Source organism: Pelecanus crispus, chromosome 8, assembly GCF_030463565.1.
Source record: "Pelecanus crispus isolate bPelCri1 chromosome 8, bPelCri1.pri, whole genome shotgun sequence".
NCBI lineage: Eukaryota > Metazoa > Chordata > Aves > Pelecaniformes > Pelecanidae > Pelecanus > Pelecanus crispus.
This window is the reverse complement of record NC_134650.1, coordinates 2,913,503-2,928,185: the sequence shown is the minus strand read 5'-3', so window position 1 is coordinate 2,928,185 and position 14,683 is coordinate 2,913,503. Positions and strand designations below refer to the sequence as shown.

General features: G+C 43.1%; 1 protein-coding gene across 2 annotated transcripts in view; it reads left to right on the top strand.

Moving 5' to 3' along the window:
* Window positions 1-14,683, top strand: part of FSTL4 (follistatin like 4) — a 239,901-nt gene that overhangs the window by 207,857 nt on the left and 17,361 nt on the right. For both annotated transcript variants that reach the window (XM_075715510.1, XM_075715509.1), the window contains 3 exons: window positions 5,108-5,228; window positions 13,187-13,348; window positions 14,379-14,513. In XM_075715510.1, the coding sequence (XP_075571625.1) occupies window positions 5,108-5,228; window positions 13,187-13,348; window positions 14,379-14,513 (418 nt within the window). The remainder of the gene's footprint in view (window positions 1-5,107; window positions 5,229-13,186; window positions 13,349-14,378; window positions 14,514-14,683) is intronic.

The following is a 14,683-nucleotide window of genomic DNA, read 5'->3' as shown; positions in this document are numbered from 1 at the left end:
ATGAAAAAGCATCTGAAATGGGCAAAAAAGGCGGGCGGGCGGTGCCCTCACCCTCCGGCATCGCCGCCGGCTCGGCAGCCCCGGGTTAATGTGGGTTCCCTCTCCGCCGGCTGCGTTCCTGGGTGTCAGAGCAGGAGATTTGTGGCATTACAATCACATATTGGATTTCACTGGAGACAGAATGTGAACGAGATTTACAAGCAATATGCAATGCTTTACACATTTCTAAGCGCGGTGTCTCCATGCCGTGGCAGATTGCATGACCAGGGAATGCATTAGAAGGGAATAATGGGATAAATAAATATGAAGAATCTTCTGTTTGGAGAGACCGATGTCTTGCATAATCAGTAGTGATGGAAAGGAAATACGATACCAAAAAAAAAGTGCATATCCATTTTCTAGGATCTGCTTTGTTATTTTTTTCAAATTGACTGTGTGCAGTAGCAACCTTTTTTTTCTATTTTTTTAGATTACTGAGCTCTTATCAATTTAAAATGCAGGGTGCTGCATTTTTTTTAATCTTGCAAAGTTAAAACATACTCTGAGGTCACTTAATCAGTCCTTTATTTGAAGGGTAACTGCAAGACATAAAAGAAGCTCAGGAAGGGCAGAGAACTTTTTATTCCAAAAAAGGGAGAGAAAACATGAGACAAACTGCTGGAGAAGTCAACTTATCATCTGCCACTGGTCGACCTTATCAATTATGAGAAATTATAAGCACAGCTTGCTGAATTATTATTTTTACCCGAACGTGTAACATTATTTTATAATGAAATTCATAAAATAGAGGTGATGAACACCTTATCCTTATCTGGCCACTTTGATGCAAGGCTCATCAGTTTGTGGGGTTGGAGTGGTTTCTGCCTCTTGTTCGTACATTTTCATCGCTTCTGCTTCTTCCTCTTCACAAGAAAATGCCCCTTCAGTGGTAAAGGAGGAAAACCATGTCCCAGAAGTTACTTCCTTGCCTTTCTCCTGGTTGCCTATCCTTTTTTGCGGGATGATACATCAAAATGCCTTTTCAGTGACCGGTTGGGCATTGCTGGGGCAGGGGCAGGGGCAGGCAGTCCCAGCTCCCGGGGGCGTGCAGCGCTCACTGAGACTCCTGGGCAGCCCTGAGATCCTCTGCTTTAGAGATGGGATCGTTTTAGGGAGAGAAGAATTACGTTACATCCGTTTTATAGGTGTTTATGGTTCCCTCTGACTGCTTTCAGGCTCGTGGTGGCTTGGAAAGCTGGCTTTGCAAGGAAGAGCCATCTGAAGAAAGTCCAAGCGTGTGAAACGTTTCCTCTGCCTTTTTCCAGCGTGAATTCTTCCCATTCCCTCTGGCCACTCCATCCTCTCCCCTGCCAGTTCTCCCAGCAAGCTTACGTGTGCGTGTTCGGGTGGAGGGATGGGGCTCAGCACCCGAGTCTCTAGAAATGTTTTGTGCGAACCAATTTCTGAGAACTTTTGTTCAAAGAGCTCCCACTTGCCTGGTACACGTTTTTGAGAGGCAAAAAGTCCTTATTGACCTGCCTCCCTTCTCAGCTTGATAAAATTGTGTTAAACCTGTCGAGGACTGCTTCCCAGCAAACCCCAGTGGCAGCCAAGCACTGTCAGCGTTAACTTACAGCCCGGTTAATACAGTGGCAGTGGCAAGAGGCACACCGGAGCAGCTCCTGGGAGCTCCCCAAGGCAGCGGAGTACGGAGGGGTGTGGGAAACAGCCCAAACAGCAGGGCTCCCACTGCCTGCCTGCGACGGCTTCCCGCTGCGCTGCAGGACTCTGGCTGAGGTGAGTGTAAGATGCGGAGTTAGAGGCCATTAAGCAATCAGTCATCATTTCCTAACGCTCTCGGGCTTGGGTTTTTTACAGCACTTCCAAATATACTTTTATAAAATATACGCAGAAAGTGCTTGTGCATAAGAATGCACACGTATATATAAAATGTAACTGTGAAATCCTAATGTACTAATTATATCCGTAGGGAAACATAAGGAGAAACCGTGAGCTGCAATAAATAAACCCACAGAAAGAGTCATTAATTTGTTAGCGAATTCACTATTCTTTTTGTAGCAACAAAAGGTTCAGTATTGAACCTAAATTTCCTAATCACTTGTTTTCTTCCCACATCTGATACTGGTCATTCTTAATAATCTTGTACTCTTACGTGAACTTACTGTGTGCACGCGCAAGTTCTAATACAGGGCAGATAATTCCTTCTATGCCTGACCTAAATGATACGGTGTTAACCTAAATTGTATTTGATAACCTTCTTTACGTGCTGGAAGTCAGAAGATAGTTTTATAAAGTCATAAACCATGCTTTTACCAATATAAGCTTCTCTTTACAAGAAAAAAGGCATTTGGAGAGGAAGAGAATAATAATATAATCTTGCATGAGTTTGTTTTTGTAAGGGTCTATACTTATATTAATACATTTGTATGCATTGGAAAAAACAGATCACCCATAAAAAGACAATTACAGAGCACAAACCGAACATTCATAATATTTTTCTGAGATATCTTAAAGGAAGCAACATACTTAAAACAGAGAAGATTTTATTGTCCTGGTTTTCTGCAACTCCTTATAAATCATTCCATAAAAGTAGCCATGCTGCTTTTATTGATCTAAACTCAATTTGAGTTGCTTTGGAATTAACTTTAAAAGCTGTTATTAAGCCCCCTCTACTGCAAGCATTTTCTCTCTCTCATGCAAATATCATTCGAACAGGGTTGATATCTTTTCTATTTGCAGTTACTCATGCATCTTTGCTTTCTGGCAGGAAAGATCTAGCTGACCAGAAAACAGGCAAATGCTTGAAATGGGAATTTTTGAGTAGGTATTTGTAGTAACGTGTTGGGTAGCTTAACCAGCTTATCCCATAGTGTAGATGCCAAATCTGCCTGACGGCCAAGGTGGCGACAATATCTGAGATGTTTTTGATTATAGATAATGAATTTCAGGATCTTCTGTGGATTTACTCTCATTCTTTGTAATTGTTCATACATTTGCACATTGGGGCAGCACGTGCCTTAGGGTAGCAGATGGCAGAGCCGGGGTGGTTATGTCTGTACCCTCTCGGGTCAAGGTCTGTGCTTTGGGAAGGGTCGTTGTCCTGCCTCTAAACTCTGTATTTCTCAGCGCTCCCTCCCAACTGGCCTTGTAACATGTCTAAAAACTAGGCAAGTTCTCAAACTTCCCTTCCCCCCTGCCCGTGCTGGCCTGCCACTGCGGGGAGAGGCACGAAGACGTTTCTCTGGTGCCAGACAGAAGTTATTGGAGAAGATTCAAGAGGCAGCAGAAGTAGTGCCAGATCAATCCCATACTGCAAGAGAGGGGCTACTCTGTACTTTCCTTTAAGGGTGCCAGCTGGCATTGCAAGTCTGCCTCAGAATCGCAGCTTCCTTCAAAAAATGTTCAAACCGTCATGGCTGGAAAGGAAAGCTTCGAACTGTAAAGCAGATGCACCCTGAAGAGGCGGGAAAAGTAAGATGTAAGGAGTGCCAAATTATTCTAGTTTAGAAAGCAGCCCATCCGATGATCAAACAACTCTTGCTCATAATTTCTGAGCACCTGGCAGGGGGTTTGGCAGTAACAGCATGGATGAGGATGCTTCCTTGTGGCATTGGACCTGCCATGGGGGCAGCAGGGAAAGGGAGCGGCATCAGCACCTCTGTGCATGGATTCCCTTTCTCCATCACAAAACAACTGGGACCCAAGTTCTTGACTCCCAACCAGCAGAGCAAATCATAGAATCGTTTAGGTTGGAAAAGACCTTTAAGATCATCCAGTCCAACCATTAACCTACACTACCAAGTCCACTTTAAACCAATTAAGGGTAGACTAGACTAAACCATGTCCCCAAGTGCCACATCTACCCAATGTGAAATTTGCGTTCCTATTTTATGCCGTCCACCCTGGTAGGTTCGATCAAGTTGTGCTGGAAGACCCTGGCTGTGACTTGTCACCTCCTCACCGCGCTACAGTGCTGCGCTTCCATGTCGTTCCTGGTGGCCGTGCTGGACCAGGGTGGCAGCAGGTGCGGTTTTGCGGGCGGCTTTCCCAGTACACCCCTTGGCTGCAGGCTGGCTTTCTACCTGCACAGTGGAAACTGGAAAAATGATCCTTGGGTTTTCACGAGCAAAACCACTCTTCAACGCTCACCCTATTGTACCGGGTTTGTGCCGCCCTGATTCTCAGTTGAATTTTACCGTACTTTGTCAGTGAAATTCTGCAAAGAGTTTAGTTTAGCGTGCTTCACGCATGGAGCTAATTAAAGAAAACCCATTCTGTAAGCCCATTAACTGGTTTTTAAATGTATCCTTCTGGGTTTGCATAGAAGTACAAACATTCCGGAGCTGCAGAAGTCTGAACATTAATGGAGTAACAAGAGAAGCTGCTTCATGTACCCATCAGTGCTGTGGTTCTGTTAAGTATAATTTGAAACAAATTCTTAAGCAGGGCACTTGTACAACATATTCAAGTGCCAAAACCTCTCTACTAACTCAAATTCTTCCCATCTATAATCAAAAATTGAAGTAATGCAAGAGCAGATTCAGGAAGATGAAGGGGATAAAGAAAGATACTTGTCAAGCAGTTACAGACCAAAACAAGTTTCTTTGAGAAAATGCTTTTTGTCGTCTTCCTTGTCTCCTGCCTAGGATATTGTCTGAGATAAGTGACAGACCGTTTCAGTTCTTTCTCATCAGGTCTCAAGGTTACGGTGCATTTTCTAAGAACCCGCATAGATTAAGGAAACCTTCACCCACCCAGAAGTTAGCATTTTATGCGTCTGAGGTTAACGCGCAGGTATTATTTCCCCCATAAATTAAACAGCTGGAGATTGCCATCTTTTTTCTGTGCAAAGACCACCTTGTTAGCAGCCAGCACTAAAGTTCACGTTCTCAGACGAGTTACTTTGCCTTACTCTTAAATTGCCGCTCATTTTCTCCCTGCGTGTTGATTTATGAACTTTAAAACTTACTGTTCAAAATTCAAGCTGTGTTTCCAAGCTGCGATGCTATCAAAACCACTGAACAGGTAGTCTCCCTTCATGTGGCGTTTAAAATATTTTTACTAAATAATAAGGCGCCTTTCCTTTCCTGTCTTTTGTTACGTACAGGATTTTGGAGAAGACGATTCCCTCTACATCACCAAGGTAACAACTATTCACATGGGCAATTACACCTGTCATGCCTACGGCTATGAAGAGCTGTATCAGACCCACGTCCTTCAGGTGAATGGTTAGTAAATGGCATAAATGACAATCCATGAAAACGTTCCTGTAAGCAAATTTGCGTGTTAATCCCACTCGCGCGCAGACGTGAGAAGCGGCGCGCCACACGGTCTTTGTACGAGCGCGAACGCAGCTGAGGGTTTGCTCGCTCGTGCTATCGCGCAGGCAATCAAAATAAAGGTACCAAGGGGGGCCGTGTATAATTACCTGGGCTTCAGTGGGTATCCGGACTGTAAAACAAGCTGTCAGTAACATTTCCGTAGAGTTAAGAGCAGCGTTTCAAAGCATCTCATAGACTAATGACTACTTTTGTCAACAGAAGTGTTGCTTCAATAGTTTCTTCTTCCAGAAAATCATTTCTGTTGCCTGAAATAGCCCAGGATATTTAAATAAATACAGCACAGCGTTTCCAAAAGTAGCTACCTAACTCACAGCTGTGTATCAGATTATTACCTGGTTGTAGTCAGCTTGGTTCACTGAGGGCTATTTACGTTGGCTAAAGATCTGGCCCACTGGCTTGCAAAATGAGGGCAAGCCATTTTACAGGGGAGAGAATCACACGAGCCCTATTGCGGCTTTCTCATTCACCTCCGTCCCCTGGACCGCATTTGCGCCTGGTGGAACTTATATTCAGGCATTTGCTATCTTTCTTCTGACCTCAAACTCAGTCAGTTGCATTTATTTTAAAATTACAGTAGCTTAAACTGGCATTTCATTGGACCAGCCGGTGGAGTATCCAGCTCCCCAGCAGCAAAATCGTTATCCAACTTGGAACCCATATTCCCGCATGCTGATATGGCCAGCAGTATCTCCAGAATAGGAGACAGGGTAATCCCTTGCTCACTGTGGGTAGATTTGGACATACTCTGGTATGAAAGTATTTAGTTTTACAGGAAAATTCAGTAACTTCTTTATTACAGGGGATATATTATAAGGAAAATTAATACTTAGTTCTTTATCTAGACGTGCTCAGCCCTTTGCAAAGGAGAGCTGTCAACTGGTAAGAGCAGATAGCTACACACAGGTTAACAGAGAGTGGCTGACATGAAGGGAAACAGTAAAAAGGGATATTTATGCACTTAAAGAAGCACCATGGTGGACGTGGGGTTTAGGTTTGACTGCAGCTCAGGTCTTCTGGATGTGTGTAAGTGCTCCCCCCCCCCCCACAGCGAGTACTTGGAGGAGAGTACAAAGCATCCCGTTGATTTGAATGAAAACTGACTTAATGTTTCTACATCATAATTTGTCATCTTTTGAGACAGCAAACTGTAAAGCCTCAGCAATGTGGATAACTAGATTGTGCATGCTGCAGCTGGGAAAACAGGTTTCCTTCCTCAAAGTGCTATTTGTTTGATGAATGGCAGTTGAAAGAAACACGAGCTAACAACTTAATCCTATATATATTATGTGATATATTATGAGGCCTGAATGGAGTTTAGTTGGCAGACAACAATGTAGGCTTTATCATCACTGAAAATGTAAGGCCCAAAGGCTTTGAAACTAAAACCAGAATGAGAGGAAAGCTAGGTGGAGCGTGGGGAGGGGTTGATTCGTTTCATGCTCATGCCCACCACTTAGATTTAACTTGCTGTTGAAAGATCCCGTTTTCTCTTTAAATGGAAGTTTCACACCACAGCTGCATGTGGGTTTTCTTATTAATACAAGAACACTGTTATACAAAAAACCCCACTGTCCATGTTGGCTTTTTAATGTTGCTATATAGTCACTAAATACTGCAAAAAATGCCATGCATGCTGGTATCAACCCAGGCTTGCTAGAAAACACTGCAGGGTCTAGAAATCTTTGTCCTACAGCATCTGATATCCCCATATGAGCCATTAGGCTTTGCAAAGCCAGGTTTTGCAGTTTTTGATGTGGCTGGCTGGCTGCCCACATCACTAAATTCTCTCCTTTTCTGCCCGTGTCATGGCTTCCTCCAGGAATTGATGCTGGGGCAAGAGCACCGATGACAGGACAACGTCGCTTACCTTCCGATGCATGGTGGGGTTCCCAAGGCAGAGCCCTGCTCAGGAAATCCTTCTCCGTTTTTAGTAACATAAAGGACAAACTGAGGAATTTCTCTTGACAGGAGTAGAGGGAAGAAACTGAGCCGAGCTGAATTGAGTGAGGATGCCGAGAACCTAAGTATAGTTGATGGGCTCTGTTCAGCGCTGGGGATTGTCTCTGTCTGTCTGTATCAGACTAAAAACTCCATCTTCAACACAGGAGGTTTTTTGTTGCTTTTCTGTGTTGGACTAAAACTGTAAGAGAATGTGACAGAACCAAGTCAGCCAGAACTCGGGTGTATCCGCTCGCCTGTCTCCTCCAGGGAGGGACTGATACACTTTTAACATCAAAAACACTGGGGTTTTTTTTATTCTATGAAAACGACCAGAATTTTTTTTTTCTTTTCTCTTTCTAATAGAGAAAACTCCAAGTTCCTCTATTGGGAAAGAGTAGAAAAAGAAGAACCAGCTGGAAGTAAAGGGATTTATCCCCAACCCTTCCCAAGCTCATTGTGTCTGTACAGGCAGGTCCCGACTTTTAGACTGCATTTCAGTTAATTCAGTGTTTTTCAAAGCTGCAGTAACTCTTCGAGTGTTCTTTGATCCTTTTTGTACCACCTGGGCCCTGGCTTACTGTTCCCACTGAGGCCCATCAGTCCAGCTTACAAAATATTTTCCTTTTATTGCCTTTTTCTCCTTACAAGAATCTGATCCTAGTTATATGCACCCTCTTTGTATGCTTTTATCCAATATGTTCTCTTTATCTTACTTTCTCCTTTGTCTCTTTTTAGAACATGACACTGCCTTGTAACAGCTCATTGATTAGGGGATACAGGAAATTAGGAGATACAAGCTTAAATAGAAAGCTTAGAGCCCAATCTTGACAAGAATTTAAAGTTTTTGGGATTCAGAGCTCTAGCTGAATGTATTGCAGACTAATCAAATTTATCAGAAGTTTACCCACAGAAAGCCTTGCTTTCTATGTATTCTATGTATACTATGTATGCTAAGCCAGTATATTGTCACGGTTGTTTCTTTCCTTGCCCAAGGAAAGTAAATTCACTTCATCGCAGTCAAATCCTGCTGGAAGACAGGCACGCGCTTGTCCACGGCAGGCAAGCGGTGTCCTTGCTGTCCCTTGCCGCTGTACCTGTGCCACACAGCCCAGCCACGTGCGTGCAGCACTGTGCTCGGGCCCTTTAACCAGGCTGCAGTGCAATGCTAAAAGCAAGTCCACGTTGTCCGACTCGGCATCGGGCATTGCACAGTCTAGGCTTGCCTGAAGATCCTCTCCAAAGCAGCCTTTCTGAAGGGGACAAGAAGGGTTGTTTTGCTCGACTGCTGAATGCCGTGCAGTGCTTCCCTTCGTATCAGCTGGTTCACGGTGTCAGAAATAACACGGGCAGATCCAGATGCTCGTTTTGACAAGCAGAGATGAGAATCCTGTTAGGCAGAAAATGTGAAGACCATCAGATGAATGCCCCAAACTGCCGGCTCGCATCTTCTGGGCAAGAAGCATAAAGCACACATGTGAAATGCAGCCCACACGTGACATTTGATGTGGTAGGTTTGGGTTGAGCTCCTCAATCTTAGGATTCACAGCAGTTGTAAAATTTAAGTCAGTGTATTGATACACCTGGCCCTTAATGTCTTTAGAAGAAAAGAACGTGCTGAAAGGCAGCACAAAGTTTAAGAATGAAAAATTCATCCTATGTGCTGGTATCTTTGATCAGGAGAAGCCAAGAACAGTAGGAAAATTATGTTCTTTCCTATGTATGGATATTGCTTGGGAAATGTGTACAGCATACACTAACTGTAGGGAGGAAAAGCAATTTATCACTTTCAAGAAGAAAAAGAGTTGCTGAGGATAAAGGATCTCATAAAATTGCAATCAACTATGAGAATTGATAGTTTGCAAATCAAGAGACTGCTGAGTGTAGGGCATCATTTTCCTTGGTCCTTGCACTCTGGAAAATACCAGCATAAATCAGAACATTATATTCCTTGAAAACGGTTTTAAAAAGCCATTCGAACCTCGGCCCAATTATAAGGGTCCAATAGGACAAATTTTCTAGTAACAGAGAGATGTTTTCAACACAGATGTTTTGTTAATGTGGCTTTTCAAGAGAAAACATATAGTGCTGCAAACTCCTTTCAAATCATAAATGGAAAGATTAAAACATCTCAAGTAAATGATTAATCTATTAATTATTATTAAGCCTTGGAGTATATAGGTCCTATAGCAGCAATGTACGTCTTTGGGGCTTGATACCACCATCTGTGCTCATCGTGTGCTTTATCACCTGAGCTGTTTTATTGTAATAAATTGGTCTGCTCGCAAGTAAGGCACTACTCAGTATGCAGTAGTAGGCAATCTACCCAATCTCTTACTTGTTTGAATACCTCTTTTTTTCTTACTTTGCTTAAGATAATAGCATTTTTATATTGCCTTTGGCTGCAGACACAGTAGTGGTTAGCAATGATATATATTCACCAAGGGAAATAGCAAAGGATAATCCATATATTCCAAAGTCTGGAGCTGAAATCTTTGCAAGTTTAAAGTAAAATGTGCTTACTTAGAATGTATTAATTTGTGGCAAGGACAATAAAAATGCATTCTGCAGTTTGCTGTTATCACGAGGCAGTTGCATGCAATAATTTACCTGTGCAATGGATTATGTAAGACAAGGGAGAAGAAATGAAAAGTTTAAAAATGGAAGGAGCAAGAAAATGATAAGAGAGCAGGAATGGAGGTGCAATGCATATTTTTGTAGGTGAAAACAAGCAGTTTCCTTATCAATCACTCTTGAAAAGACATCTTGCTGTAATTTCAAGTTAAGCTAATTTTCATGCAGAACATTGATTCAGCGGCTAGGACCCCTGAGCTACTTTTTGCAATATAAATCTATTGTGTTTTCAGCTCTGCAGGTAAAATATGTGGATTACGCGCATGCAGACTAACATGGTATGAGGCAAAAAACTGGGAGATGCAAGTAAACTCTGCTCTGCGAAGGAGTGCCCTGTTTCTAGGGAGCATGAGCCTCGGGGCAGTCACTGGGAGTGCTGACGTGAGTGTCCATATGAAGAGGAAAGCCTAAAGCAAACCCTTATAAGAAAACCCGATCAATGCGCACTGGTTTTGAGAGCATTAAATAGGTGATGTCTGGGACGGGCTCTGTCTGTTAAGAGCTGGTGGGCGCAAAAACACCACTAGGCGTGGAGTAAAATTGCTCTGGTGCCTTTGGCCTCTTGGGTTACGTTAGAGAAGGGCTTGAGCCCATCTGGGTGATCTCCATCTCACCTGGAGCCGGGCAGGTGCAGGCAGGCAGCCGTATCCTGGCAGGAGCAGAGCTCTGCATGGGGCATGGGACCTTGCAGGCTTCGCTCCAGAGCTGGTTTTCATGTAGCTAGCTGCAAGCATGGGCGCACAAGTCTGTCTGCGAAAGGCTGGGGCAGGCAAACCCTCAGGCAGAGAAGGTCAGCGTTGCTTGTGGACTAGAAGAGGCAGGTTTGTGCCGTCTGGAGAATTAGGAAAGTACCTGGGAACATTAACTACTAACTGCCTATTGACTTCACCAGGATTTGGACATCTCACCTGCTTGGGTATTGTAAGTTTTTTCCTATGCATTTGTAGGAGACAAACCACCTCTCATCTATGAGTCTGAATGTCAGTGGACGTAGACTTTCAATGGACCTCAGTTCCTAAACCATTTCATTCTACAAATGTTACTAGTAGCAGGCAAATCATAGGTGAGACAAGCACTGAGTGCAGGACCTTCATAAAATTCTGTCAAAGTGGACAAAAATTACTATCTTTATCCTATCACGCCTGGAGACACTGACTCGGAGAAATCTAAATTAATTTTCCGAGGTACAGATGGCATCAGAAACTCCTGACTCTCAGTCTTATCCCCCTGAATTGCTTGGACACTGTCCTTTAAATAAATGCAGGGAAGGCTCTGGCAGCTGCCAGCCATTTGCAGCAGCAGATCGCATTCGTTGCTCTCCTTCCGCTTGATCTGCCACCTCCTGAAGTCAGGAGGAGCTGTAACCCTGACAGCGATGGGAGGAAGAGAAGAGAAGAGAAGAGAAGAGAAGAGAAGAGAAGAGAAGAGAAGAGAAGAGAAGAGAAGAGAAGAGAAGAGAAGAGAAGAGAAGAGAAGAGAAGAGAAGAGAAGAGAAGAGAAGAGAAGAGAAGAAGCTAGTAAATGCTTTTATTTAGAATTTGCAAACTCAATTTAGTAAAACAAACCTTGTCTTTTTGATAACCTCCTGATTAAAAGAGCTCTTACGTGGTGTTTTACTCATTGCTCTGCATCTTACAACACGTTTTCTTTTCTTCTCGAGTAGAGGAAATGGAAGACGAGGAAGTAAATCCACACGGCCAGTGCAGAGGTGAAGTTTAAAGCCATACCTTTGCTAGAAGTCCCCATTTTTTTGTCTCTCCAGTTGCCCCTAGGCATTTCCTCTCAGATTACACTTGAACAATCTCTCGCTTTTAAAGCTATAAAAAACAAGTAGACTTGAGGGCTTTCCGTCGTGGCTGATTTCCTTCCAAGCTGATGACTCAACTCTGGTTAATACTTGGCAGCTGGTAGGTAAGACAGAAGTAAAATACATCTCTCTCTGGTAAAGGCCATAAAAAATAGAAAGATGGAAAGTATATGCTAGTGAATGTAATTATTTAAACTATCCCCATGCGGATATATAGGCGCATAGCAAGCTGCAAACACAGATTTCATTTTACTCTAAAGAAACTGTTAAGTCAATTTAATTTTGCCAGTCCTGGAGCCTAACAATGGACTATATAAAAAGACAGCAGTGAGTTAGGTACCGTAAGCCAGTGATTTCCAGTGGAAGTTTGTTATTGACTCAGGCTTTCTAAAAAACCCCGCAAATTTTCCTCAGTATTCCACGAGTGCTAGCAGAGGTTACTCATTTTCCTTGAGGAAGAAGTTAGGCCCCCAGTTATCACATCCACATTTGGCTCTGACTGTGGTTTTACAAAACTCCACACCTTTCAATGGTTGCATCATGAGTCCCGAAATCTCCTGATCTGGTAGAAAAGTTGACCACTTGATTATGAAACACAGCACTCCATGACCACCCGTCGAATACCATCAGCTGTGATACAGCACATCCTCACATCCCCTTTTGTTGCGTCCCTTGAGGTGCAAGGAAGGAGGGTCCCGCTGATACTTCGCACTGATACTGCAAATTCTCTTTAGTGTGGGTAGATTGTTAAGAAATAGTTAATGGGTGATATTAAGACTTGTTGATTTGAGCAGTGAAGGCAATGTGATTGAAAATCAATGAACTTGTCTATAATTGTAATATAATTAGTAGTTCTGCCAACTGAGTATTTAAATAGTTCAGAGGGGGCTTCCTGAAACAAAGCAAGTCACATTTTGAAAGCCTCAGAAAAAAAGAGAAGTAATTTATAAACACTTTATTTGTTCAGAATGACAGGTAGTGAATGTACAGGCTATTTCCTGATGGGTATTTAATTAAAATGTTGAATAATATGCTACTTCTAATAGGCAAAAACTCAAATTCCTTCCTTACCAGATTCAGTGAAGGCTTGGAGTTTATACTTTCATTTTTAAATATGTGAGTACCCACCTTCAGTTTTACTTAAGTTCAACGAGTCACTTAATGAAAGAAAGCAAGAGCAAGCAAGAACAGTCTAATTACAAAATCAGATCTCGAGGTTGCTCCCTGGCATTGGTTTATTAGTTTACTCTTTTCTATTATTATTTTCTATTTTCTGCCCCCAAAGTCGAGCTGTAGAAAAATTGTTACTGTACCTCGCGCTGAAAGCCAGGACGTTGCGTATTTCCCCGGTTCCTGGATCAGACCTCTTCTGCAGCGCCGTCTGAAGGCAGCGGCTCTCGAGCCACCGCCTAGGGCTGGCACCCGGCGGGTGAGTTTAAAGTCGCCGATTCTTTGTTTCCCGCAGTGCCGCCAGTGATTCGCGTCTACCCTGAAACGCAGGCGCAGGAGCCTGGCGTGTCGGCAAGCCTCAAATGTCACGCCGAAGGCATCCCTAATCCCCGAATTACCTGGCTAAAGAACGGCATTGATATCATGCCAAAACTATCCAAACAACTAACGCTCCTAGGTAAGAACAGAATTTTGATTAATTAAAGTATTGTATACGGGGATTAAGGAGGATTATTTCGCACTTTAAACTAGAAGTTCTTGTACTTTTGCTAAGCCACAGTTGTTGGAAATTGTGTTACAAACCCCCTGTTCTTTCTTTTTATCTTTTTCTCCCGTGAATTTCTCGGGAAAGACAGTATTGATTGATACAAGCGGTAACAGCATTCTGTTAAAGATAGCGGGCCTGGTTCTCCACTGCCTCACCTCTTGTGTACAGCTGCACAAAGCAGAAGAGAAATGAATTAAATTATTTGTTCAGGCATAAGGACTACATTGGATGCAAGTCAGCTGAGAATTGGGCTGCAGTTTACCTATCACGCCCACCTCTGCGGAGGGAATCAGGCTCGTGACCCCTGTTGGTTCTTGTTCAAATGAGGGTGCGACAGACACGATGAAAGGCAAAAATATTTCTTTGCCATTTTCTATGTAAAAATATTAAAAACCTCCCCACACGCCCCGCAATCTGGCTGTGGTGTATTGCAGCCCTCAACCAGTGTTGGCAACACAGATATCCCTGCATGGTTGGGTGCGATATCGCAAAATCTTCCAAAGGTTTTAGGCAACAGTCCCACTCCAGAAAGCAAAACAATAGGAGGAACTGTAGAAAGATCCCTCCCAAACCCAAGTTTTTAATGATCTGATGAAAAACAGCTTGCAAAATGGAAGTGAATTTTTCTCCCCTAAAGCCAAAGCACTTTTTTTTTTTTTTTTAACAAGAAGAAATAAATGAAATGTAATTTATTGTTTGCACTTGGGATTGTTCTTTGTTTGTTTCTGGCACAGACTGTGTATGTGCTAATGGAAAGGAGCAAAACAGCAGCTCTCGTGAGAAAGCCCCACGTACCTCTGTTTACATATGGGGAAACATCATGCGGTGAAGCCACCCTGCCCAGCCGTCGCCGGGCGGCTGTGGCAATGGAAGGCAATTAAGGGCGGTGAAAGCAATTAGCAGCAGTGAGGAACACTGTTTATGGGTGTCTTTCTTACAGCAAACGGAAGTGAACTTCATATCAATAGCGTTCGATATGAAGACACTGGCGCCTATACCTGCATTGCTAAAAATGAGGTGGGAGTGGATGAGGACATATCTTCGCTTTTCATAGAAGATTCGGCAAGAAAGACCCGTAAGCTTAATTTTCCATGTATTTATTTCTTTAAAGTGTATCTAGATGTGGTGGTATCCGTGCAATTTAATAGTTCAGTCCGTTGCATGTAGTAGGTTGGAGTCTTACTTATAAGGTAATGACAATTTTGCCCATGCTTTGATCAGAGGATTGGATACTGTTTTGGGAAG